The following is a 24,029-nucleotide window of genomic DNA, read 5'->3' as shown; positions in this document are numbered from 1 at the left end:
TGGGCACAGTTGGCAACAGGCTTTGTTGCAAGGATAGGTTCCTGGGTTAGTGGTTCTGTTGTGTGGTATGTGGTTGTTGGTAAGTATTTGCTTCAGGTTGGGGGGCTGTCTGTAGGCAAGGACTGGCCTGTCTCCCAAGATTTGTGAGAGTGTTGGTTCATCCTTCAGGATAGGTTGTAGATCCTTAATAATGCGTTGGAGGGGTTTTAGTTGGGGGCTGAAGGTGACGGCTAGTAGCGCTCTGTTATTTTCTTTGTTAGGCCTGTCCTGTAGTAGGTGACTTCTGGGAACTCTTCTGGCTCTATCAATCTGTTTCTTCACTTCCATAGGTGGGTATTGTAGTTGTAAGAATGCTTGATAGAGATCTTGTAGGTGTTTGTCTCTGTCTGAGGGGTTGGAGCAAATGCGGTTGTATCGCAGAGCTTGGCTGTAGACGATGGATCGTGTGGTGTGGTCAGGGTGAAAGCTGGAGGCATGTAGGTAGGAATAGCGGTCAGGAGGTTTCCGGTGTAGGGTGGTGTTTATGTGACCATGGTTTATTAGCACTGTAGTGTCCAGGAAGTGGATCTCTTGTGTGGACTGGACCAGGCTGAGGTTGATGGTGGGACTTATGCTAAACAATCTATTCCATCACATATTTTGCTGTGACACACTGAGTAAGTTTCCCAGACTTGAAGAAGAGCTCTGTGTAAACTCAAAGCTTGTCTCTACCACCAACAGAAGTTGGTCCAATAAAAGATATTTCTTCACTCACCTTGTCTCTCTAAATACGCCCAAGGTCAGCCGACCGGAAGAGCCACAAGCAATGTGGAGAATGCAGTGAATTTGTATATGCAGACCACTCCACATGGATGCTGATGTGTGAAAAAATCATATAGGCTCACACTATGTGAGACTCTTGCTAGTTCTTTCAGTTTGCTAGTTAAATACATTTTTTTTGCCTAAAACATTAAATAGCTCTTAGTTTCTGGATGCATTTTAACACAGTTAATGTAACTTTTTCATGATACTAGATGAAGTTTAAGTCCATCTCTGTTCAGCAAAGCAATTAAGCACTTGTTTAAATTCCATTGAAGTCAGTGTATTTTAAGCATATGCTTAAGTGCTTTGCTGAAGAGGGGCTTTGATAAATGACTAGTAATAGCTTGTTTTTTAGGGGTGCTGAACACTTGCAGATCCTACTGAAGTCAAGACAAGCCCTTTGAGATACCTGGTCATTGAAAGAACTTTACTCTTAACAAGAAATCATTTGAACTCACTTCTGTAGCTGTCACCAGTATGTGTTATAAAATAAATCAAATTAAAAATGAGATTTTAATTCTGAATTATATTGAGAACATTTCCAGCTTCAGCACATGTCATTCTTGTAGTGTAGTGCTTGCCCAATACATGTTTGTTGCCCTGTTGCCATAACAGTAATGTAATTTTACTGTGTGCAATCAAAGAAATCACTATTAGTTAGTTGGTAGTGTCTATTCTGAATTATGTGTTTGGGATTAAGGACCTGACTTAATTGTATGATTGTAAAAAGACAAAAATAGTGCCTATGTTTAAAAAGATGGGGAGGAGAATCCAGGGAACAACAGACCTGTCAGCCTCACCTCAGTTCCTGGAAAAATCATGGAGCAGATCCTCAAGGAATCCATTTTGAAGCACTTGGAGGAGAGGAAGGTGATTAGGAACAGTCAACATGGACAAACCATTTAAGTATGTGCCTGTCTTTAAGAGTAAACCCACTGAAGTGACTATATGCTGTTAAGGCTGTAGTGTATTTTTGTGAACTTTTAACTCCATTGGGTTTCAGCATTCAGTTGTTAAATCATTTCAGATTTCAGAGAGATTTTCTACACTTATCTTTAAAATGAAACACATTTGTGATGTACCACATACAAACTGACAGGTTTCAGAGTAACAGCCGTGTTAGTCTGTATTCGCAAAAAGAAAAGGAGTACTTGTGGCACCTTAGAGACTAACCAATTTATTAGAGCCTATATAAATATAATATATTATATATATATATATATATATATAAAAATATATAAAGCCTGCTGCAGTTTCCACGATATGCATCTGAGGAAGTGAGCTGTAGCTCATGAAAGCTTATGCTCTAATAAATTGGTTAGTCTCTAAGGTGCCACAAGTACTCCTTTTCTTTTTGCACATACAAACTGTATGTTGCTATGTCATATAACAGTTGCTGGAGAGAAGAATTCTAGTGCTACCTGAGCAAGACTTTGGTATTCTTGATCATAGAATCATAGAAGATTAAGGTTGGAAGAGACCGAAGGAGGTCATCTAGTCTAATCTGCTCAAAGCAGGACCCAACCCCAACTAAATCATCCCAGCCAGGGCTTTGTCAAGCTGGGCTTTAAAACCGTCTAAGGATGGAGATTCCACCACCTCCCTAGGCAACCCATTCCAGTGCTTCACCAGCCTCTTAGTGAAATAGTTTTTCCCAATATCCAATCTAGACCTTCCCACTGCAACTTGAGACCATTGCTCATTGTTCTATCATCTGCCACCACTGAGAACAACCGAGCTCCATCCTCTTTGGAACCCCCCTTCAGATAGTTGAAGGCTGCTATCAAATCCCCGCTCACTACCTATTGAGCCCAACGATCTAGCCCGCTTTCTATCCACCTTATCGTCCATTCATCCAGTCCATACTTCTTTAACTTGCTGGCAAGAATACTGTGGGAGACCGTATCAAAACTTTGCTAAAGTCAAGATATATCACGTCCACTGCTTTCCCCACATCCACAGAGCCAGTTATCTCATCATAGAAGGCAATCAGGTTGGTCAGGCATGACTTGCCCTTGATGAATCCATGTTGACTGTTCCTAATCACCTTCCTCTCCTCCAAGTGCTTCAAAATGGATTCCTTGAGGATCTGCTCCATGATTTTTCCAGGAACTGAGGTGAGGCTGACAGGTCTGTTGTTCCCTGGATTCTCCTCCCCATCTTTTTAAACATAGGCACTATTTTTGTCTTTTTACAATCATCCAATACCTCCCCCGATCGCCATAAGTTTTCAAAGATCCTTTCCTTCAGTTTACTAACCCATTGGAATTTTCATTTTCAGTGATAGAAAAGTTTCAGAGTAACAGCCGTGTTCGTCTGTATTCGCAAAAAGAAAAGGAGTACTTGTGGCACTTTAGAGACTAACCAATTTATTTGAGCATAAGCTTTCGTGAGCTACAGCTCACTTCATCAGATGCATACTGTGGAAACTGCAGAAGACATTATACACACAGAGACCATGAAACAATACCTCCTCCCACCCCACTCTCCTGCTGGTAATAGCTTATCTAAAGTGATCACTCTCCTTACAATGTGTACGATAATCAAGTTGGGCCATTTCCAGCACAAATCCAGGTTTTCTCACCCTCCGCCCCCATACACACACAAACTCACTCTCCTGCTGGTAATAGTTCATCCAAAGTGACCACTCTCCCTACAATGTGCATGATAATCAAGGTGGGCTAGAAAAGTGTACTTAATAAATACTGTATTTCAGAACATTGGAAATTAACAGGCAAAGAGTTTTTAAAAATACCACATTGATCTTATGGTCCATTCCTGTGAGCATTTACTCATGGGTGTACTGTTTTGCTACCATGAGCAGTCCCACTGGAATATATTCACAGTAAGGAGCACTATGCTGGGTTTGCAAGATTGTTCAGTAAAATACATGTTATTTACAGAGCACAGTCTGCACCAATACATCTCACAGTGGGAGAACAGAAGTACTTCCTTTGATATCCTCTTTAATCTTGAGTAGAAAGTAATCAGCTTCCTTTCTAACTAGCGTTTCTCATTGCTAAATATTGGATTAACTCATATACAAGAATCATTAAAAAAAAATCCAAGAACAAGTATATTGTATATAGTTGTTGCATTGTGTGTTACTTAGTTTTTGTTAACAATTGAAACTGGAAAGTCCACATCTTAACTTACATTCTAAAAAGTAAGTAAAAACATTAATTTCATGGTAGAGAGAAAAAAATCAACTTTCCATTTTTTTTTCCCCACAGTCAAAAATATATTTAACAAGGTATTGCTCAGGCTATTAAAAGGTTCAAAGATCTAAACTCTTTGTTCTTTGTAACTACAGATCTTAATCCAAATTATTCATGTAGCATGCTAACTCACTCATCAAATATTGTGACAAGGAGAGAGTTTGTTGTGAATGTAACACAAATGTAAATGTTCTCCACTTTCTCAAACAGGTAGCAGTCCTTTGGACAGTCCCAGGAATTTCTCTCCCAATGCACCTGCTCATTTTTCCTTTGTTCCTGCCCGTAGGTAAGTTAACACATTTTGTTTCTTATGATTAGCGGGTGAAAGCCACCTGAGTGTATTTTCTACTTTGGAAAGTAGTTATCACTTAGAGGTTTTTAGGGTCTGTTTCAGATTCATATTAGACTGATTTTAGAGTCTAGAAATGTCTTCAACATTTCTGTCTCTTCTCTACAGGTGCTGATTGTCACTCCATTATTATTATTATATTGTTTTTAGTTGCACATTTTGGGTGCTACTGCAAGGTTCTTTCCACACATGGGAGATGATTCAGAGTTCCTGCATGAGGGACATGCAGTCTAAAAAAGCCAGAGACAGAAGGGTTGGAGAGCCAAGGATGGGATAAAACAAGGTGATAAGGGTGAGGATAGACACACAGTATATTAGTCACATTTCCATGGCACTCTTTCAGGTCCCGCTTCCTAATCAGTAGATGAAGTCTGTTCTAAGGGATCCTGATCTTCTGTTTTCTAAAGAAACCTATTTGTTCACGAAGCCAATCAAATTCTACATATTTGTTCATCAATTCTTGATCTCTTTGCTACCCCTGATGTTTGAATCTCTTTTTTTAATATACTATTTTAAAATTAAATACTCTGAATTTACCAGTAGATAAATGTCTGCAACATGAGACTGGTTGCAGCCTGTCTTTTTCTCTCTCTGGTCCCAGTCTTTAGTCATGACAAGAAAACAGTTAGCAATATTGCTATATCAAGGAGAAACAGTTAATAGGTTAAATTTAGTATTAGTTTAACATTTGCAAAAGGAAAGCGTAGTGTTTCACTAGCATAATACAGAGGTATTGAAATGCAGAGAGGGCAGTTGCCTTGTAGACAAGTTTAGGAAGGGAGTTCCAAATGTAGTTGGTGGTATGGGGAACCTCATATAACAGCTGCTGGTCACATCCTTTTGGAAGGAGCTCAGATTCCATGGTGCTGGGTGTAGTGTAAGAAACAATAGACGGAAGGTGTGAAGACAACTGTGAATGAAACAGATAAATGGGGTATTGAATTTGGCATCCTTAGCAGAATGGAGGGCACAGGATGGGAGTGAGGGCAGCATAACACAAAAAGAGAGAAGGCTGGATAAGTAGCAAGGAGCCGATAAATTTTGGGCCTTGAAATCAAGGATAAGACTGAACCTGATGTGGGGGAGGGATTCTAAGAGGATAGTAAGATCAGATTCATGTATGAGGAAGATGATCCGAGTGGCTGCATTTTGCTTGGACTGAAAGAAACCATCTGAGTGTTGCCAGAGAAGCGGGGGTTGTGGTAATCAGGATGGGAGATGATGTGAGCCTAAACAGGAATTTTAGCTGGTAGATAGATAGAAAGATGAATCTTCGAAATGCTTTGGAGGAAGGCAGGATTTGGAAACAGTTGCGATATATGGGGCAGGGAGAAGAAGTCAAAGATCGCCCCTGGGTATGGTCCTGAGTATCAGATAATTGAAGCAAAAAGAAAAGGAGTACTTGTGGCACCTTAGAGACTAACCAATTTATTTGAGCATGAGCTTTCGTGAGCTACAGCATCCAATGAAGTGAACTGTAGCTCACGAAAGCTCATGCTCAAATAAATTGGTTAGTCTCTAAGGTGCCTCAAGTACTCCTTTTCTTTTTGCGAATACAGACTAACACGGCTGCTACTCTGAAACCAGATAATTGAAGGAAAGCCTTTGCTAGTCAGTCAATTGAGTTGCTTCCCACCTCTGACACCCCTTTATATTGCTGGCAGCAGACTTTATGCTATTTATCAGGCATCACCTAAGGATGAGCTATTGTTAGTCATAAATGTCGTGGTTGCATATTAATTATCTGGATCCATACCTGTTATACAGGGGACGGGGAGAAGAGGAGGCAGGCAGGAGGGATGAGAGCAGGTTCTACTGATTAAAAAATACAAATGGTTTAAATGTATTCCTATTTAAAAAGGGGGGGAAGGTCAGATCCTGAGCAGGTGTAAATCAGTTTTGCTGCACTGAAGTCACTTGAATCATGCCAGTTGACAGCAGCCTGGGATCTGGTTTCAGGACTGCATGAAGGAAAGCTTTCAATAAAACTAGAGGCATAACTTTCTGAAGCTGTTGGCTGTTACAACAGTTTTAACAATATTACATTTAAAGCCCTCTTCAAAACAGAAAGCAAACCTTTTAACAGTATAACCTCAGAGAAGCATTGTATTTCATAGGTGGTTTTGTGATGACAGTGATGGGAAAACTTGAATCTGCCCCTAGCACATACCACTGATGATTTTACAAGACATTTGCTGCAGTGTCTGCCTTTCTGTGTGAGCATTTAATGTTTAAACAGTGACCTGAAAATCCTAAATTGTGCAACAATTAATGCTACAAAGCTCCCAGGCCACAACCTGTATACTGTGGTCTTTTAGGCATAACACTGCTCTTTGTCTAGCTTTTGCATTTCATTCAGTGTAGGGAATGGAACTAGCCTGGACAATTTCACATTCTGTTCCATCTCACAATACAATGGTCCTGGCAGTGTAATATTTATTATAGTAGGGCCAAGAAACCCCAGCTGACATTGGGGCACAATTGGGTTAGGTGCTGTACAGACCATGTAGTTACAGTCCTTTTCCCCCAAAGAGCTTGCAGTCTAAATAAACAAACCAGAAAAAGGATTGGAAGGAAAACAAAGGCACAGAGACACAAAGTGACTTGCACACAGGAGGTCAGTTTCTGAGCCAGGAGTAGAACTGGGGTCTCTTGATTCCCTATACACTAAACAGCACTTCTGAGCAGACATGCCAGACTCGCGAAAAAAATGCAGAAATTTGGCTTGTTTTTGGCTTAATTGGCTTGTGAGTTTCTTTTTGGCTTGTTGCTTGTTGTAGCTTGTTGCTTCTTTTTCTTTTTTTGATTGGTTCCTGGCAAGGGAGGGAGAGACTCAGGGATGCACAGCAGGCCCCCTCACAGTTCCAGGCTGTACGCTGGAGGGATCTAGTCACATAGAGTGTTGGGGTTCTTAGGGATTGGCTTGTTTTGGCCTTGTTTTGAGATGAGATTAGCTTGATTTTTGACTTATTGTGAAAGTCAGGGTGCTTATTTACCTCATGAAAGTTGGCAGCTGTGCTTCTAAGTTAGGGTTCCAAAGGCAGTTGATGGTGGGTAATATTTAAATCCAAATAACATACTGTTTTCATAGATTTTTAAAATGGCTTTTACAGAAATATTTCTATTAATGTTTCATTGTGTAAAACTGTTTTTTTACAAAACTTACATAAGGGCATCAAGTGCATGGCACCTTAGATTTTTGCCTCAGGAGCAAGGTGCTGTGAAAAGAGTATAGAAATACAAGTGCTGCCATGTGGGGATCAAATTCCATCCCAGAAAAGGAGGGGCTGGAAGCTGTGCCAAGAAAGCTCTTGAGAGCCTTAAGGAATGGGGGAGAAGAAGGGTTGTGAGTTCAATCTTTGAGGGGGCCATTTAGGGATCTGGGGCAAAAAAAATTGGGGATTGTGCCTGCTTTGAGCAGGGGGTTGGACTAGATGATCTCCTGAGGTCCCTTCCAACTCGATATTCTATGATTCTAAGAAGGGAAGTGTGTCACCTGTCCAGTAAACTCCTCTGCCAGACAGAAGTGGAGAGAGAGCCTGCTTCCCAAGGTAGCTGCATCAAGCATTCCTCTGTAGAGAGGGTTACTGTTGCTTTTGGCTTTTAATGAAGGGAAGGGGAGGAAAAATGGGAGATTTGGAGGCTCAGGGGACCCCTTTGTCTATACCTTTACTAAAATATGTTTTAATTTGGTCTAAGTTGTGTGTTGATGCTCAGTTTAAAATATAAAATTGTTTTAAACTGTTTTTATTAGAACAAGAAACAAAAAAAGGAAGAGAAAAATTACATCACTATTTAAAATAGCCAAGATACCAGTAGCACTAAATCTGTAAAGTCTGCGTTTCGTTATCCTGGCACTGCTGGTGCAGCTATATTTAGTGGATCACCATGCTGTGTTGCCAGGAGAATTTCTGTGCCTTGGGTCACTGGAAAGTACTATGCTTCTTTATCTTATCTAAGCAGAATTTTCCATCTCTCACAAACGTTATGCCATCATTGTGTGGGCCCTGGAGATCATCCACGTCTGACCTCTTCCTCTCACACAGGCTCTGCCATCAAGTAGAAATGGATTCTTCTTCTTCGAGTTCTTGCTCATGTCAGTTCCATTCTAGGTGTGTGCGTGCCCACGTGCGTGGTCGTTGAAGATTTTTGCCTTAGTGGTGTCCATAGGATCAGCAGTAGCACCCCTTCGAGTGCCACATTCATGTGTCGGTATATCAGGCACCGCTGGCCCTAAACACTCTCAGTTCCTTCTTACCGCCCGTGGGGGTTAGGTGGAGTGCCTTTCCTTGCATAACAAGAGCTAGCAGTTTTTTGCCTTTACTGTCTTTGAGCGTTAGGCCTTGTAAATAGTTTGTTTATAGTACTTAACGTTAAGTAGTTAGTAGTTAGAGTTTTAGTGAGGACTTCGCCCCAGGCGAGGCATGCCCCAGTCTCCCAGGTTTAAGCCTGGACTGGACTGCCTGTAAGTAAACCCCTTAGCAGCTGCCTCAAGTGCTTAGGGGAATCACAGGTGAGAGATAAGTACCGTATTTATAAAAACTTTCAGGCCCCACACACAGGAAGAGGGGGATATTCGTTTACAGGCTCTCCTCGTGGAGTCCGTTTCCGTCCGGCTTCTGTGCTGCCCCGCCAGGACTCGCCAGTACCTCAGCCTCGGTGCACAGTGTGCCCCTGGCACTGGGCTCCACCCAGCACTGTTCCTCCTTGCCAGTGCCAAAAAAGAAAGCAAGGAAGCACAGCTCCCCGGCACCAGGCAAGAAGGGCCAAGGGTCATCGGGCAAGGGACTCACTTCGGGCCGCCTGGCCACTCCGGAGCCACACATCCGTGCCTCCCCGGTCAGGGCCCGTAGCCCCTTAAAACGTCCACTACCGATCCCAGGAGCAGCATGGGACCTAAACCCCTGACAGCACCAATGCCTTCACGAGCTCCCTCGGCGCCGAGAGAGCAAAGGCCTCTGCCCACACCCCTGACATAGCACGTGCCACAGGAAGCGGCAAAGGCTCCCCACAAGGGCAACCCAGCCGCTCAGGCCACTCAGGGCAGTAGAGTGCTGCCGATCCCCCGAGGCGAAGCAGCACTCTCCACCTCCATGCCGCAGATCGCTGGAGTCTCAGCACAGATCCTCTGGGCTCACCCTTGGTCACTGGCAGCACAATCACGGTCCCCGCCGTCTCAACGCAGATTGCCTAGAGGGAGATGCTAGTCTCAGTACTACCCGCACCATTCGCCTTCCCGCCGGTTGTCCTCTTGGCGGAAGTCCTGGTCACCTAACCTGTGGGAGCACTCTCCGTCACGTCTCCGGTCCCCTTGCTTTGGGCACTGATCTGGGATGGCGACAGCAGACAGATTCAGGCATCGATGGCCCCACCGTGGTCACTGGAGGGGATTCCTCTGGCACGGAAGGGCAGTTCAGCCCCTCGCCTAGACTCCACCGGCGCGAATGGGCACCCGAGGCTGTTCTGACATTGACGGTGCTGTCTTGGCAGCAAGGCACAGTGGTCTTACTAGATTACATGGGGAATGCCCCCTTCACACTGCTCATCGGCCGCCGCCTGGGAGCAACAGATGGTGGCACTGACAGCACCGGGCTTGGTGCATGAGGCGCACCTGGACGTCGAGGCAGAGGAGACTGCACCTTTCCCTAAGCCTCCCTCCCCCACAGGGGAAGATGCCCCAGGGCCTGCCTCGGTGGTACAATCCCCATCTTTGTCCCCAGACAATTTGGTTGCGGGACCCTCAAGGGCCAGCCCACCAGACGATTGTAAAGAACACAAGGCTTTGCTTCGATGGGTGGCCAAGAACTTGAGCCTGTAGGTGGAGAAAATGGGTGAGCAGGCGGACACATTGTTGAATGTCCTGTCAGCCTCTACCCCTGCTCATGTCGCACTACCAGTGCATGATGGTGTCCTCAAAATTGCCAAGGCCCTCTGGCAAACTCCTTCATCCATCCCTCCCATCTCTAAATGGGCCAAAAAGAAATACTTTGTCCTGGCCAAAGGGTTTGAGTACCCTTACACCCACCCTCTGCGGCCAATGAAAAAGATAAAAAAGGGCATACCAGCTCGACTACCAAAAATAAGGAGGCCAAAAGATTGGACCTGTTTGGGAGAAAAATTTATTCAACTGCCAGCCTACAATTCTGGGTGGTGAACCATCAAAGCCTCCTAGGGACATACAATTTCAACGTCTGAGACCCCCTCCATAAGTTCAAGGAGTCCCTCCCACAAGGTTTGGCCTACGAATTCAGCACCCTAGTGGTGGCTCAGTGCTTTCTTCAAACGTCATGGGCCATGGCTGACTCGATGGCTAGGTGATCACGTCGGCGGTGGTTATGAGGCGCAGCTCCCGGCTTCAGACCACCAGTCTCTCCCAAGAGATGCAGACCTCAATCCATGACTTCCCATATAATGGGATCAGTCTTTTTTCAGAGCAGATGGATGTGAGGCTGCATTGGTTAAAAAACACTCGGGCCACTCTTCACTCGTTGGACATGCATACACCGCAGTCTGTAAGAAAGCAGTTCTGGCCGCCCCCCGCCACCGAAGCCTTTGCAGCCTCATCCACGGTCTACAAGGAGAAGGGGCAGGGATGTTAGTTTCAACTGCCACTGCCCTTCCTCCTCCCGCTCACCTGTGCAGTCCGTCCTGTCATAAGAACAGCCATACTGGGTCAGACCAAAGGTCCATCAAGCTCATTATCCTGTCCTCTGACTGTGGCCGATGGCAGGTGCCCCAAAGGAAATGAACAGACAGGTTATCATCAAGTGATCCATGCCCTGTCACCTAATCCCAGCTTCTGGCAAACTGAGGCTAGGGACACCATTCCTGCCCATCCTAGCTAATAGCCATTGGTGGACCTATCTTCCATGAATCTATCTAGCTCCCTTTTGAACCCCGTTTTAGTATTGGCCTTCACAACACCCTCTGGCAAGGAGCTCCAGAGGTTGACCGTATTGCATGAAAAAATACTTTCTTGTGTTTGTTTTAAACCTGTCGAAGCACCCCGGGGCCAGAAGTGCTCATTTTGAGGGTGCAGTCGAGAGCGATGCCCCAGTTACCTCCCAGGAGACACCCTATTCTTTCCTCAACCATCTTCGTCCCTACCGTTTGGCCTGGTCAGGGGTCAACTCAGACCGCTGGGTGCTGGAGATAGTGTCTCAAGGCTATACCATGTAGTTTTTGGCCACCCCACCCTCCCACTCTCTCTGTCTTCTGTCCCTCTTCATGGACCCTTCTCATGAGCAGCTCCTCATTCAAGAGGTCGAGAACCTCCTTCACTTGGGGGCGGTCGAGGAGGTCCCTTGGAACATGACAGGAAAAGCTTTCTACTCACATTATTTCTGAATCCTGTAAAAAAAAGGGGGCCTTAGACCCATTCTGGACCTGCAATGCCTCAACAAGTCTCTCAGGAAGTTGCAGTTTCTCATGGTCTCTCTGGCCTCCATCATCTCCTCCCTGTATCTGGGAGACCGGTACGCCCCCCTCAACTTGATGGACCTTATTTCCATATTCCAAGGTCATAGACATTTCCTCCGTTTCATAGTGGACGGAAGCCATTTCCAATTCATGGTGCTGCCCTTTGGCCTCTCATTGGCCCCCAGGGTCTTCACAAAATGTATGGTGCCAGTGACCACTTACCTGAGACATTGAGGGGTCCAGGTCTTCCTGTATCTTGACGACTGGCCCATCAAGGGCAGGTCTTGGGAACAGGTACAGAGGAGCCTCGATCTGGTGCGATCCACCTGTCGTGACCTGGGCCCGTTGATAAACGAGCAAAAATCCATCTTAAGGCCTGTCCAAAGAATAGGGTTCATTGGGGTGGTTCTCGACTCCATGTGAGCCAGAGCCTTCCTTTGGAAGGCTCATTTTCAGGCCCTATCGGACCTGATCTTCCATGTGAAGAACCACCCGCTCACCATGGCGCTCACCTGACTGCTTTCTTGCCCCACTTGATGCGAAAGGTGGTGCAGGTCCTCATGGACAATACCACCACTATGTATTAATCAACAGGCAGGGCAGAGCCAGGTCATCAGCCCTTTCCCAAGAAGCTCTCAGCCTTTGGACTTGTGTGTGACATGCTATTCATCTGGTAGCCATGCACCTGCCCGGGACCAGGAATGTGTTAGCTGATCGCCTCAGCAGGATCTTCTTGTCTCACCATGAGTGGTCACTCCATCCAGAGGCAGTCAGTATGATCCAAAAGTGGGGATTCCCCAGTTGGACCTGTTCGCATCCCACCAGAACTAGAAATGCTATGTGTTCTGTTCGCGCTGAGGGATGGACACGGGTCCCCTGTCAGACGCTTTCCTGCTCTCATGGTCAGGGGCCCTGATGTATGCCTTCCTGCCAGTGCTGTTGATCCACAGGATCCTCATGAAGATCAAACAGGGCGAAGGTTATCCTGATACCCCCCAGTGGCCTCGTCAGCACTGGTTCGGCATGCTGCTGGACCTTTCGGTAGCCGCCCTTCTGCAGCTATCTCTCTGGCCAGACCTGCTGCACCCGAACCTGGTGGCATTGTACTTGACAGCATGGTTACTGCATTGCTGAATGCGGAAGAGCGGGAATGCTTGGTCTGGGTTCAACAGGTCGTGTTGGGTAGGAGAAAGTCCTCCACCAGAGTGACTTACCTGGCCAAGTGGAAAATGTTCACGTGCTGGGCTTCGGAACGACGTATCCGAGCTGCACCTCAAGCTCCAGCGCTTGTCCCTGTCATTGATCAGGGTCCACCTGGCCACTATTTCGGCTTTCCACCCTCCATTCCAAGACAGTTCACGTCATGACTGCCCTGTTTTTGAAAGGTCTGGAGCCCCTCTACCCTCATGTCCGGGACCCTGTCCCTCCCTGGGACTTGAACCTCATGCTGTCAAGGCTCATGGGGCCTCCCTTTGAACCTCTAGCTTCCTGCTCTTTTCTTTTTCTCTCCTGGAAGGTTTTGTTCCTGGTTGTGGTAACATATGCTCGCAGGGTGTCTGAGGTCAGGACACTTACTTCAGAACCACCCTATATGGTATTCTACAAGGATAAGGTCTAGCTGTGGCCGCACCCAGCATTCCTGCCTAAGGTAGTTTCCTAGCTTCATACTGGCCAGGACATATACTTACTTGTCGTCTTCCCAAAGCCTCATAAATTGGAAGAAGTTGCACGCCCTGGACGTCAGGAGGGAGCTGGCCTTCTTCATTGACAGGACAAAGCTGTTTCCTAAGTCAACACAGCTGTTCATTGCAGTGGCAGACAGGCTGAAAGGTTACCCAGTGTCTGCTCAAAGGATTTCGTCCCAGATCACGGACTGCATCCACTACTGCTATGAGCTGGCAAAAGCACCTCCACCAGCATTAGTCACGGTGCACTCAACTAGAGCGCAAGCGTCATCAGCAGCCTTCCTGGCTCGGGTGCTGATCCAGTAAATCTGTAGAGCTGCTACCTGGTCACCTGTTCCACATGTTTATGTCCCATTACGCACTTGCCCAGCAGGCCTGGGATGATGCTGGCTTTGGCAGGGCAGTGCTGCACGCTGCAAGATCATGAACTCCAAGCCCACCTTCATTGATACTGCTTGTGAGTCACCTAGAATGGAATCGACATGAGCAAGCACTCAAAGAAGAAAAAACGGTTACCTACCTTTTCGTAACTGTTGTTCTTAGAATCATAGAATATCAGGGTTGGAAGGGACCTCAGGAGGTCATCTAGTCCAACCCCCTGCTCAAAGCAGGACCAATCCCCAACTAAATTATCCCAGCCAGGGCTTTGTCAAGCCGGACCTTAAAAACTTCTAAGGAAGGAGATTCCACCACCTCCCTAGGTAACGCATTCCAGTGTTTCACCACCCTCCGAGTGAAAAAGTTTTTCCTAATATCCAACCTAAACCTCCCTCACTGCAAATTGAGACCATTACTCCTTGCTCTGTCATCAGCTACCACTGAGAACAGTCTAGATCCATCCTCTTTGGAACCCCCTTTCAGGTAGTTGAAAGCAGCTATCAAATCCCCCCTCATTCTTCTCTTCCGTAGACTAAACAATCCCAGTTCCCTCAGCCTCTCCTCATACGTCATGTGTTCCAAACCCCTAATCATTTTTGTTGCCCTCCGCTGGACGTTTTCCAATTTTTCCACATCCTTCTTGTAGTGTGGGGCCCAAAACTGGACACAGTACTCCAGATGAGGCCTCACCAATGTCGAATAGAGGGGAACGATCATGTCCCTCGATCTGCTGGCAGTGCCCCTACTTATACATCTCAAAATGCCATTGGCCTTCTTGGCAACAAGGGCACACTGCTGACTCGTATCCAGCTTCTCGTCCACTGTCACCCCTCGATCCTTCTCTGCAGAACTGCTGCCGAGCCATTTGGTCCCTAGTCTGTAGCGGTGCATGGGGTTCTTCCGTCCTAAGTGCAGGACTCTGCACTTGTCCTTGTTGAACCTCATCAGATTTCTTTTGGCCCAATCCTCTAATTTGTCTAGGGCCCTCTGTATCCTATCCCTACCCTCCAGCATATCTATCTCTCCTCCCAGTTAGTGTCACCTGCAAACTTGCTGAGGGTGCAATCCACACCATCCTCCAGATCGTTTATGAAGATATTGAACAAAACCGGCCCGACGACCAACCCTTGGGGCACTCCACTTGATACCGGCTGCCAACTAGACATGGAGCCATTGATCACTACCCGTTGAGCCCGACAATATAGCCAGCTTTCTATCCACCTTATAGTCCATTCATCCAGCCCATACTTCTTTAACTTGCTGGCAAGAATACTGTGGGAGACCATGTCAAAAGCTTTGCTAAAGTCAAGGAACAACACGTCCACCGCTTTCCCTTCATCCATAGAGCCAGTTATATCGTCATAGAAGGCAATTAGATTAGTCAGGCATGACTTGCCCTCGGTGAATCCATGCTGACTGTTCCTGATCACTTTCCTCTCCTCTAAGTGCATCAGAATTGATTCCTGCTCCAAGATTTTTCCAGGGACTGAGGTGAGGCTGACTGGTCTGTAGTTCCCAGGATCCTCCTTCTTCCCTTTTTTAAAGATGGGCACTACATTAGCCTTTTTCCCCCAATCGCCATGAGTTTTCAAAGATAATGGCCAATGGCTCTACAATCACATCCGCCAACTTCTTTAGCACTCTCGGATGCAGCGCATCCGGCCCCATGGACTTATGTTCATCCAGCTTTTCTAAATGGTCCCAAACCACTTCTTTCTCCACAGAGGGCTGGTCACCTCCTCCCCATTCTGTGCTGCCCAGTGCAGTAGTCTGGGAGCTGACTTCTTCAAGATGTGTAGCTCATGTCCATTACACTACCCGTCATCCTGCCCCTCTGTCAGAGTTGCTGGCAAGAAGGAACTGAGAGGGCGTAGGGCCAGTGGCTACTGATATACTGGTGCATGAGCGCAGCACTCAAGGGGGTACTGCTGCCAACCCTACAGATACCGCTAAGGCAAAAATCTCCGATGACTGAACATGTGGGCGCGCACACACCTAGAATGGTCATATGCAACACATCTCGAAGAACAACAGTTAATAAAAGGTAGATGACTGTTTTTTGTGCCCATGTTCTTCCCTTTGCATTTGACTGTTTCTCTTCAGAGATGATCCTTTTTGTGCAGTATTTATGACTCCTCTTCCCATAGTACAGAACTGTAACCAGTTGATCCTTCAGCATTGTGGAAAATATTGCAGTTCTGGTTGAGAAAACAGCATGCTAGTTTTAAGGCCAATAGGTTCCCCACTAAATCTTGTAGGGCTGCCCTTGTTTTAAATAGTGGTTAAACAAAAATCTGTTGTTAGATGACAAGCATTCAGTGAGTGTTTTGCAAACCCACAGAGTCAGTATATTCAGAATTCTCCCAGTTTGAGGGAGATGTCCACTTCCATCCATACAATATAGTGTGACATTCAGTAAAAGTGACTGTAATGATCAGTAGTCAAAGTTTGTTACAGGTTTTCCAGAAATCACATTCACTATTTTTATTTTTCCCTTCCTTATTATCACTGCACAATTTCTTCAATTCAGCCATGGACACAGAGCAGACAGGTAAAGGGTATATCAGATACATGTTGCTGCTGTGTGTATGTAATGCTTTTGCATGATTGTACTGTATGTGTGCTGTAATAACCCCATTTAGGCATTCAGCTTTTACACTTCGGGAATAAAAATTTGGAGTCTTTGTATAGCAACTTATAATTAACAGGGATTCCTCCAGGAGAAAATGCTTTGTTCACACAACACTTTGTCATGGTGAAGTTGGTCTATTCTACGTTGCGTAATGTTAACACAACTGCCACAAACACACTTTATTTAAAATTACATTTTAGTAGGTTATGTATGGCCAAAGTTGTTTGTTTTTGCCAATGTTTCATTGTCCCAGCAGGGATAATTCCAAAGTGAAATAAATGACCTAAACTTTTCTTTTGTTCCCAGCATTCTTTCCTAAATTAGTACTGCATTACTTTTTAAAGATATATCTTTTCCTCTTATTTTACACATTGAAATAATTTTGAAGCATTTTGCTAACTGAGGAAGTCATTTTCTTTGACAGTCTTGCTGTCTATTTCTTGAATTTTTGAAACAGAAATTTTGCTAGTCGCATCCTGCTGTTTTTTGTTGGCAAGATACACAGCTGGCGTTCATTACATTGATTGCTTAACATGCTTCTCAATGTTGCATCAGTTTTTCTGGAAATGGCACCAAGAACTGAGACTTGCCATCTTAGGATAGTTTAAGTGGAGCGAAGGGGAGATTGTTTTTACACCTTTGCAATCAAAATACGAAAATCCTTTGAAGAGGAAAATGGGCCTAATCTTCTATCATTTTGCATCTGTTCAATAATATTTGTGTTTTCAAAATTTCTCACTAATATGTCTATCTGCTTACGTGGCCCTCATTGCCATAGTGTTTGGGCCCCTCTGAATCTTCAATGGATTTTATCTCCTCAACACCACTGTGAAATAGGAAAGAAGTATTGTCCCCATTTTATATATGAAGGAATGAGGCACATGGTTAGTTAAGTGACTTGCCTAATGCCACATGGAAAGTCTATCTGAACCAGGAACTAAACACAGATCTCCTAAATCCCAGTCCAGTGACCAGTCTGCTACCAGATCATGTCGCCCAATAATTCACATTGTCTATTTACATTTGTTTTTATGGAGGTAAGAAAGGAATCTTGTGTCATGTACGGGACGAGATTTGGAATTTTTCAGGAATATAACAAGAAGTTGCTGCAATATGTGGGGAGGATTCTCTTGGTATCTTGCCAGAAACACCCTATGTCTACATGGGGGTTTAACGATGGCATGCACTAATAGGAATGGGTTATAAAGCTTAAACTTTTATGATTTTGTGCATGAAGCATGAACCTTTTTTTCCATATTCTTCCAGAAATAAATATATTTATTCCCCTCTCTGGTGCTCAGATCGTTTTATTACCACAAGGAGAGGTACATGTCAGTGTAAGAAGGCCGTGGTTCAGGAAAGCATCCTTATTCAGGAAAAAACTAAAGCACGTGCTAAGCTTCAAGTACATGCTTTAAGAACCTTCCTGAACCGGGGGGCCTAGGTGGGTGGATAATGGAGAGATGGCAGTCACTCCACAGCAAAGGGTAACTGAGTTTCCATTATAAGCCCAAGCTTGGTCCTCCACTGATGTCAACAAAAAAACCTGTCATACACCCATGTACTGTATATAAATTGCACCAAAAAAACAAGTCTTATCTAAATTGTATTAAAAGCTCTTAATTGTTGAATTCACTCTCATCTTATGTGAACAGGTATCGATGATTTGCCTCTGCTTTGGATAAATAATACTTGTACCAGAAATATTAATAAATGGTGGTAGTTCTATTGATGTGGAGTACAGGATGGAAACCATTATCATCCATCCCAGAGTGGAATGTGAACAGGATCTAATGCTTTGGGGTTTAACAGGAGACAGAGAGACTTACTAGATTTAGCTAATGAACACAATTTTCTCCCTCCCTGAGGTTATTTGGGGGAAATTGATGTCTCTTTTAGAAGCAATTACATATTTCATTTTTTACAGGTTTAGTGTTAAAATTATGCCACCCTTTCTGCAGTATTTCTAGTGCATCAGTGGGGTTTTGGTTTGTCACATTTTTTTTCTTTAGCAGCAGTGTGCGCAACACTCTTTCCAATGGTGAGGAGACATTGCCATAGGTTACAAATCCAAGAAAGCAAATTACTACTAATATTGTAAATAGTAGTGAGAAAAGTGATCTTTAGAGAATAAAAAGTTAGTGTTCCAATAGAAATATAATATATAATATAATATAATATATTACTAAAGTGCTGTGTGGAGGGCAGGGGAGCTGCAGCAGCAGTGATCCCAAGGTATTACCCTAAGGAATCTGCTGTGACTGTCTCTTTCAATGAAATTTGGAAGTATAAAGTAGATTTGTCCGATCCCAATAATGTCCACTTAAAAACAAAGGGTAAAACTTTCAAAAGTTCTTAAGTGATTTAAGAGCTTAAGTCCCATTGACTTTCAATGAGATTTAAGCTCCTCATTCACACAGGTGCATTTTGAAAATGTTACCCAAAGTGATTTCTAGGAGCACTGGATTGTCTGGAAAATGCCAACCTTTGATTGCAATCTGTTTTAGGGGAAAACCTTCCCCAAAACATTGTCCACATTGTAGCCATCAAAATAATTTCTCTTGCATCTTTTCTCCAGAACGGATGGGCGCCGCTGGTCCCTGGCCTCTCTTCCTTCATCTGGATATGGAACAAACACTCCCAGTTCAACAGTTTCAGTAAGCGGCAAAGACTTTTTCAGATAATGCTGTGTGTTTAAATACACCCTAACCCATCAACTTTTAAATCCTTGCTAAATGTTCAATATTTTTTCATTGTTTTGTCAATCTTTTATTTAATATGCTATTTGCTTTAAAAATTATTTTAATTATCAGTTGTGCTGCTTTTTCTCCATTTCCCAGCTCTTACCATCTACTCTTTGCCTTCAGTATTAGTGCTAGTCCCTATGCCGCCACTTTGCTGCACAGCAGAGGGGAACATTGTATCGGGAGTGTCAGCACTTTGAGATGGAATGCTTAATCATTAGCAAGCTCTCAGCTACTTTTAAACCAGATGTGAAATTCTTGTCCACTTTTGAACTTTAGTCACCAGTGGGTACAAGAGCTCTCTATCTACTAACATGCTGTCTGGGAGGAAAGGTGATAATATACACGTTATTCAACTTGATAATAGTTTGATTTTCTGGGTGCAGCTGTTCCTTCATTATACATTTGCCTTATACACATGACTGAAAGAGTCTAGACTTTTACAACTTACCTGACTACAGTATCACCAGAAGCCTAATATGCCATTATCAGAAATCGAAAGAGACCTGTGTTCATTGTTCCTTAATGTCGCAGTCTGACATGTCCCATTGTGCATCATACTCTTCATTGTGTATTAACAGTAAATTATATTTGAAGTTGCACAGAAAATTCAATTAAAAGAACACTATTAATGTTGAAAAATCAAGCACTCAAAAGTTAGGAAGTGCCAGAATAAAATTGGCCCTTGTAAACTTAATTTGTCCCTCTTGTGTGTGTGCATTATGATAGTCTTTAATTACATGATCACGTTCTATTTTTTTCCACAGTACCCCTGCCCTATTCAGTGCAAAGGATGGACTGTGCTCACTTAATGAGCAATTACTCAGTGTTTTGTTTTATCTTTATTAAGCAAAATGTGGCCTGAGGCCTTATTTACTGCTTACTATTCAAACCCTGCTCTGAAGACAGAATTGTTAATTTCCTCATGGGCTTTTCTATGGCACTCATCACAATAGTGTCTGAGTGCTTCACAAACATTAATTAATTAATTTTCAAAACACTTCTCTGAGGCAAGAGGGTATTCTTATCTGCATTTTTCAGATGGGGAACAGACAGGGAGATTAAGGTAAAAAATGCATACTAATCTTCACTAATCCCCTTCACATAACACAAGAACCTGGGTCATCCAATGAAGTTAATAGCCAGCAAGTTTTCAGCAAACAAAAGGAAGTACTACTTCACGTAACACACAGTGAACCTGTGGAACTTGTTGCCTTAGGATATTTTGAAGACCAGAAATACAACTGGGTTCAAAAAAGAATTAGATCAGTTCATGGAGAATAGGTTCATCAATGACTATTAGCCAACATGGTCAGGTGCAACCCCATGGACTAGGTGACCGTAAACTTCTAACTGCCAGAAACTGTGCTACAGGGGATGGATCACTCAAAATTGCCCTGTTCTGTTCATTCTCTCTGAAGCATCTGGCACCGGCCACTATCAGAATCAGGATACTAGGTTCGATGGGCCATTGGTCTGACCCATCATGGCTGCTGCTGTGTTCTTAATTTTGGAAGCCCAATTTGAGATGACTAGGACCTGATTTTTTCAGAATGCTTAGCATTTTATATGTTCAAAAAACAGCTCCCACTGATGTTATTTGCAGCTGTGAATTTTTCACACTTCTGTAAATCAGACTCCAGGATCTCAAGTCAAGCGTGCAGAAAATGAGGTACACGTGATTAGTGACCATCTGTGAAAAGTTTGGTTTAAGTGACTTGCTAGCATCACACAGGAACTCTGTAGCAGAAAGAGAGAAAATTCAGTTATCCAGGGCAGCATACAACTGCTTTAACCACAGATCATCCTTTCTCTTACTGTAATCCATCCCCCTCATTCACCTTCCAACTTCTGCAACAAATGAAGCAGGGGTCCTGTAGACAACAGCCCCCTTTACTAAATAACCTTGAGTCATCACCAGAGCAGGTCCATCCTGTGAACTGAATGAGGCAGGGGTCTTGTGGCAAGAGCCTGTATGATCATATAATGAAAGACTGTATCATAATGCATATGCGCAAGGGGTATGAATTAAGGTAACATAAGCACCTTGATTCTCGTATTTCCTCGCACTTGAGTGCTTATCTTTGTAACCTTAATGATGATCTTTTAACATAGGTTTTGTGTGTGTAATTTCTGAAGTTGTTTTTTTTTTTTAAAAAGAAAACTGAAAAAACAAATTATATGACATGGTTATCACATTGTCACCCAATGGTTCATCAGCAGATTTGGAACCTTCAGATCCACCTCACTGATCTGCCACTTGAGCAAAGGAAGTAACTGACAGCAATAGTAGGTTATCATCCTTTATGTGCACCATCATTAGAGGAGAGGGTGAGACACAAGCTTTTCCAGTGAGTTTCACAAATATTTGATGACTGCAGAGTAATTGGTGAGGCTCAGGAATCTTGGGTTCCATTCCAGGCACTGGAGGGGAGTGTGCTTTAAGGGACAGACCCTTCTGCCCCGTTTCCTGCAACCTGTCCCTCTCCCACTCCTGGCTCTTTGTCCCATTCCCATTCTCCTCACCTACCAAATCCCAGTGTCTGTCTCTTAGGCTTCTAATCCCAGTCCTAGTCTCTGCTTTCGGTCTCACTGTGTGCTATCCCAACCACTCTGTATCTTCCCTTCCCCATTCCCAGTCCCAATCTCCTCACCTAGCCAAATCCCAATTCCCCCATCCCATTCCAACTGTTTGTCCCCAGCCTCCTTGACTATCCAGTCCCAGTTGTCCCCTCCTGGCTCCTCATCCAATCCTTCTCTTCCCTCCTCCTCCACCGGTTTCCAGTCTCTCTCTCTGGGCTCCTCATCCAGCCTCATTTCCCCGCTCACACATCCCATCCCCAGCTCCTCATCTCAGTCTCCCCCTCTTTGATTCTCATTCCCAGTCTCCCCTAACTCCCAGTTTCTCCCTATCCCCCCACTCCAATCCTAGTTTCACACGATTCCTTTTCACATTCCACTCCTTTCTCCCGTGTTGTCTGGCTTTTCTCCCTTCTGCGTTCAAAATCTGGCAGCTTCATTCTTTATGCTATCTGGGCAGCAGGGTGGGGCCTGGCTCCTTGCTCTTAGTTCCAGTGCCCAACCCCATCCCAGCTCAGACCGGCCATTATTAGGAAAATCTGGCTTTCGCCCTGTAATGCTGGGCTGGAGCATGCTCTGTTGTTCGGAGAAAATGGTGCGTACAGCATCCAGTCACAAGTAGGAGTCGGGAAGGGAAGGGCACTCGGAGGTGTGAGAGGCTCAAGCATACTCAATGAGGACCGAATCTTTGGAGATTTAACTATCATCAAAGTGGTCTCTGCTGAGCAGGAGTGAAGTGTGATTGTTCAAAGGTTAATAACTTTGCCAAATTTGGGGCACATTTTCACAGGCCCAGCAAAAAGCGCATTGCTGATGCAAAGTCCACCCACTGCCAAATTTCAAGTCCTTGTTCTGAAGCATGGGGGCACTAGAGCTGTTCAAAGGAAAGGCCTGAGGAATCTTTTAACATGGGCAAAAGCCTCGGGAGGGAGGTGAGCTTCAGAGCCTGAGCTCCAACCCAAACCACAACTTCAAAGCACTGTCTACACAGCTATGTTTGGAGCATTAACCTGAGCCCCACTACTCCAAATCTGTTGACCAGGGCTGGAAAGCTCACTCCCCTGGCCTGTGTAGACATATCCTAAGACTTCAAGTGGCTTGAAAGGATACAAGGAGGACTTGTGGCACCTTAGAGACCATTTCCAGCACACCTGATGATCACTTTAGATAAGCTATTACCAGCAGGACAGTGGGGTGGGAGGAGGTATTTTTTCATATTCTCTGTGTATAAATAAAGTCTGCTGCAGTTTCCACGGCATGCATCCGATGAAGTGAGCTGTAGCTCACGAAAGCTTGTGCTCAAATAAATTGGTTAGTCTCTAAGGTGCCCCAAGTCCTCCTTTTCTTTTTGCGAATACAGACTAACACGGCTGCTCCTCTGAAACTTGAAAGGATACAGTGAGTTAGTGGTGCAGGTGAGACTAGAATCTCGGAATACCAAGCTCCTGACTGGTGTGTTCAGTCCATTGTATTCTATTGCCTCTTAAAACAAGAGAAACCAGTTTGTTAGCCCCTCCTGTCGGGCCTACCATTAGTGAGTGAAATACTGGAATGCCTGGAACCAATTAAGAGTCCGCATTCTGGTGGCCTGAATTACTGTGTGGTATGCCCATTTCTCTAGTGAGAGTCAACCTGTGGTGGTCTTGGTCAATGGACAGCAACTCTGCCAGCTGAACTGACACTTAGCTGTACTGAACTTAGTAAAAGTTGCATCTCAATCTCTCTCGCTCGCTTGCTCTACATTTTTCAACTTCTGTATTTCTGGTGCCACAAAGTCCATTTTTCAGCAAAATACCTGCTGCCTTTTTAAATTTCAGATACTGTATGAAGACAGTATGCTTCTCATTGTGCAAGCACTGAGAATGCTGTGCCTGACTGACGTGGGTGCAGACTTTCAGATATGTGAACCTAGAGAAATTAATTGAACAGGCTAATGTCCAATTATTTCCTTCAATATCTAATTTGCTGTTTATTTACTAGGCTCTGAGTTAATTTAAAAGCTACAGTAAGATTAGCTGCAAGTTTTTGCTTGCAATAAGCTGGCTAATTCTCTGGCTGTAACTGAGACACCACAGGGATGTTTGCATTGCTCTACCGCTAATATCGAATTCTGTGACTTCATCAAAATCAATAATACAGCTGTGTTCATGCTTCGTTAGTACATGGATGTATTCCTTGAAGGCTTTTGAGAGCTAAAGAAGCCTTTGGCTAAAGAAAGCACAT

At 44.4% G+C, this 24,029-nt stretch overlaps 1 protein-coding gene across 11 annotated transcripts in view; it reads left to right on the top strand.

The window, feature by feature from the left end:
• The window catches only part of MAST2 (microtubule associated serine/threonine kinase 2), a 388,408-nt gene that overhangs the window by 290,792 nt on the left and 73,587 nt on the right, over window positions 1-24,029 (top strand). For 8 of the 11 annotated variants that reach the window (XM_073357842.2, XM_073357841.2, XM_073357846.2 and 5 more), the window contains 3 exons: window positions 4,230-4,305; window positions 16,381-16,401; window positions 19,061-19,139. In XM_073357842.2, coding sequence (XP_073213943.1) covers window positions 4,230-4,305; window positions 16,381-16,401; window positions 19,061-19,139 — 176 coding nt within the window. Of the gene's footprint in view, window positions 1-4,229; window positions 4,306-15,797; window positions 15,895-16,380; window positions 16,402-19,060; window positions 19,140-24,029 lie in introns of those variants that run through there. The other 3 variants (XM_073357843.2, XM_073357847.2, XM_073357854.2) reach the window with 2 other exon arrangements.

The sequence above is a fragment of the Lepidochelys kempii genome, chromosome 8 (assembly GCF_965140285.1).
Source record: "Lepidochelys kempii isolate rLepKem1 chromosome 8, rLepKem1.hap1, whole genome shotgun sequence".
In the NCBI taxonomy this organism is placed as follows: Eukaryota; Metazoa; Chordata; order Testudines; family Cheloniidae; genus Lepidochelys; species Lepidochelys kempii.
Note: the sequence above shows the minus strand (reverse complement) of the source record. Positions and strands in the feature narration are given on the sequence as shown.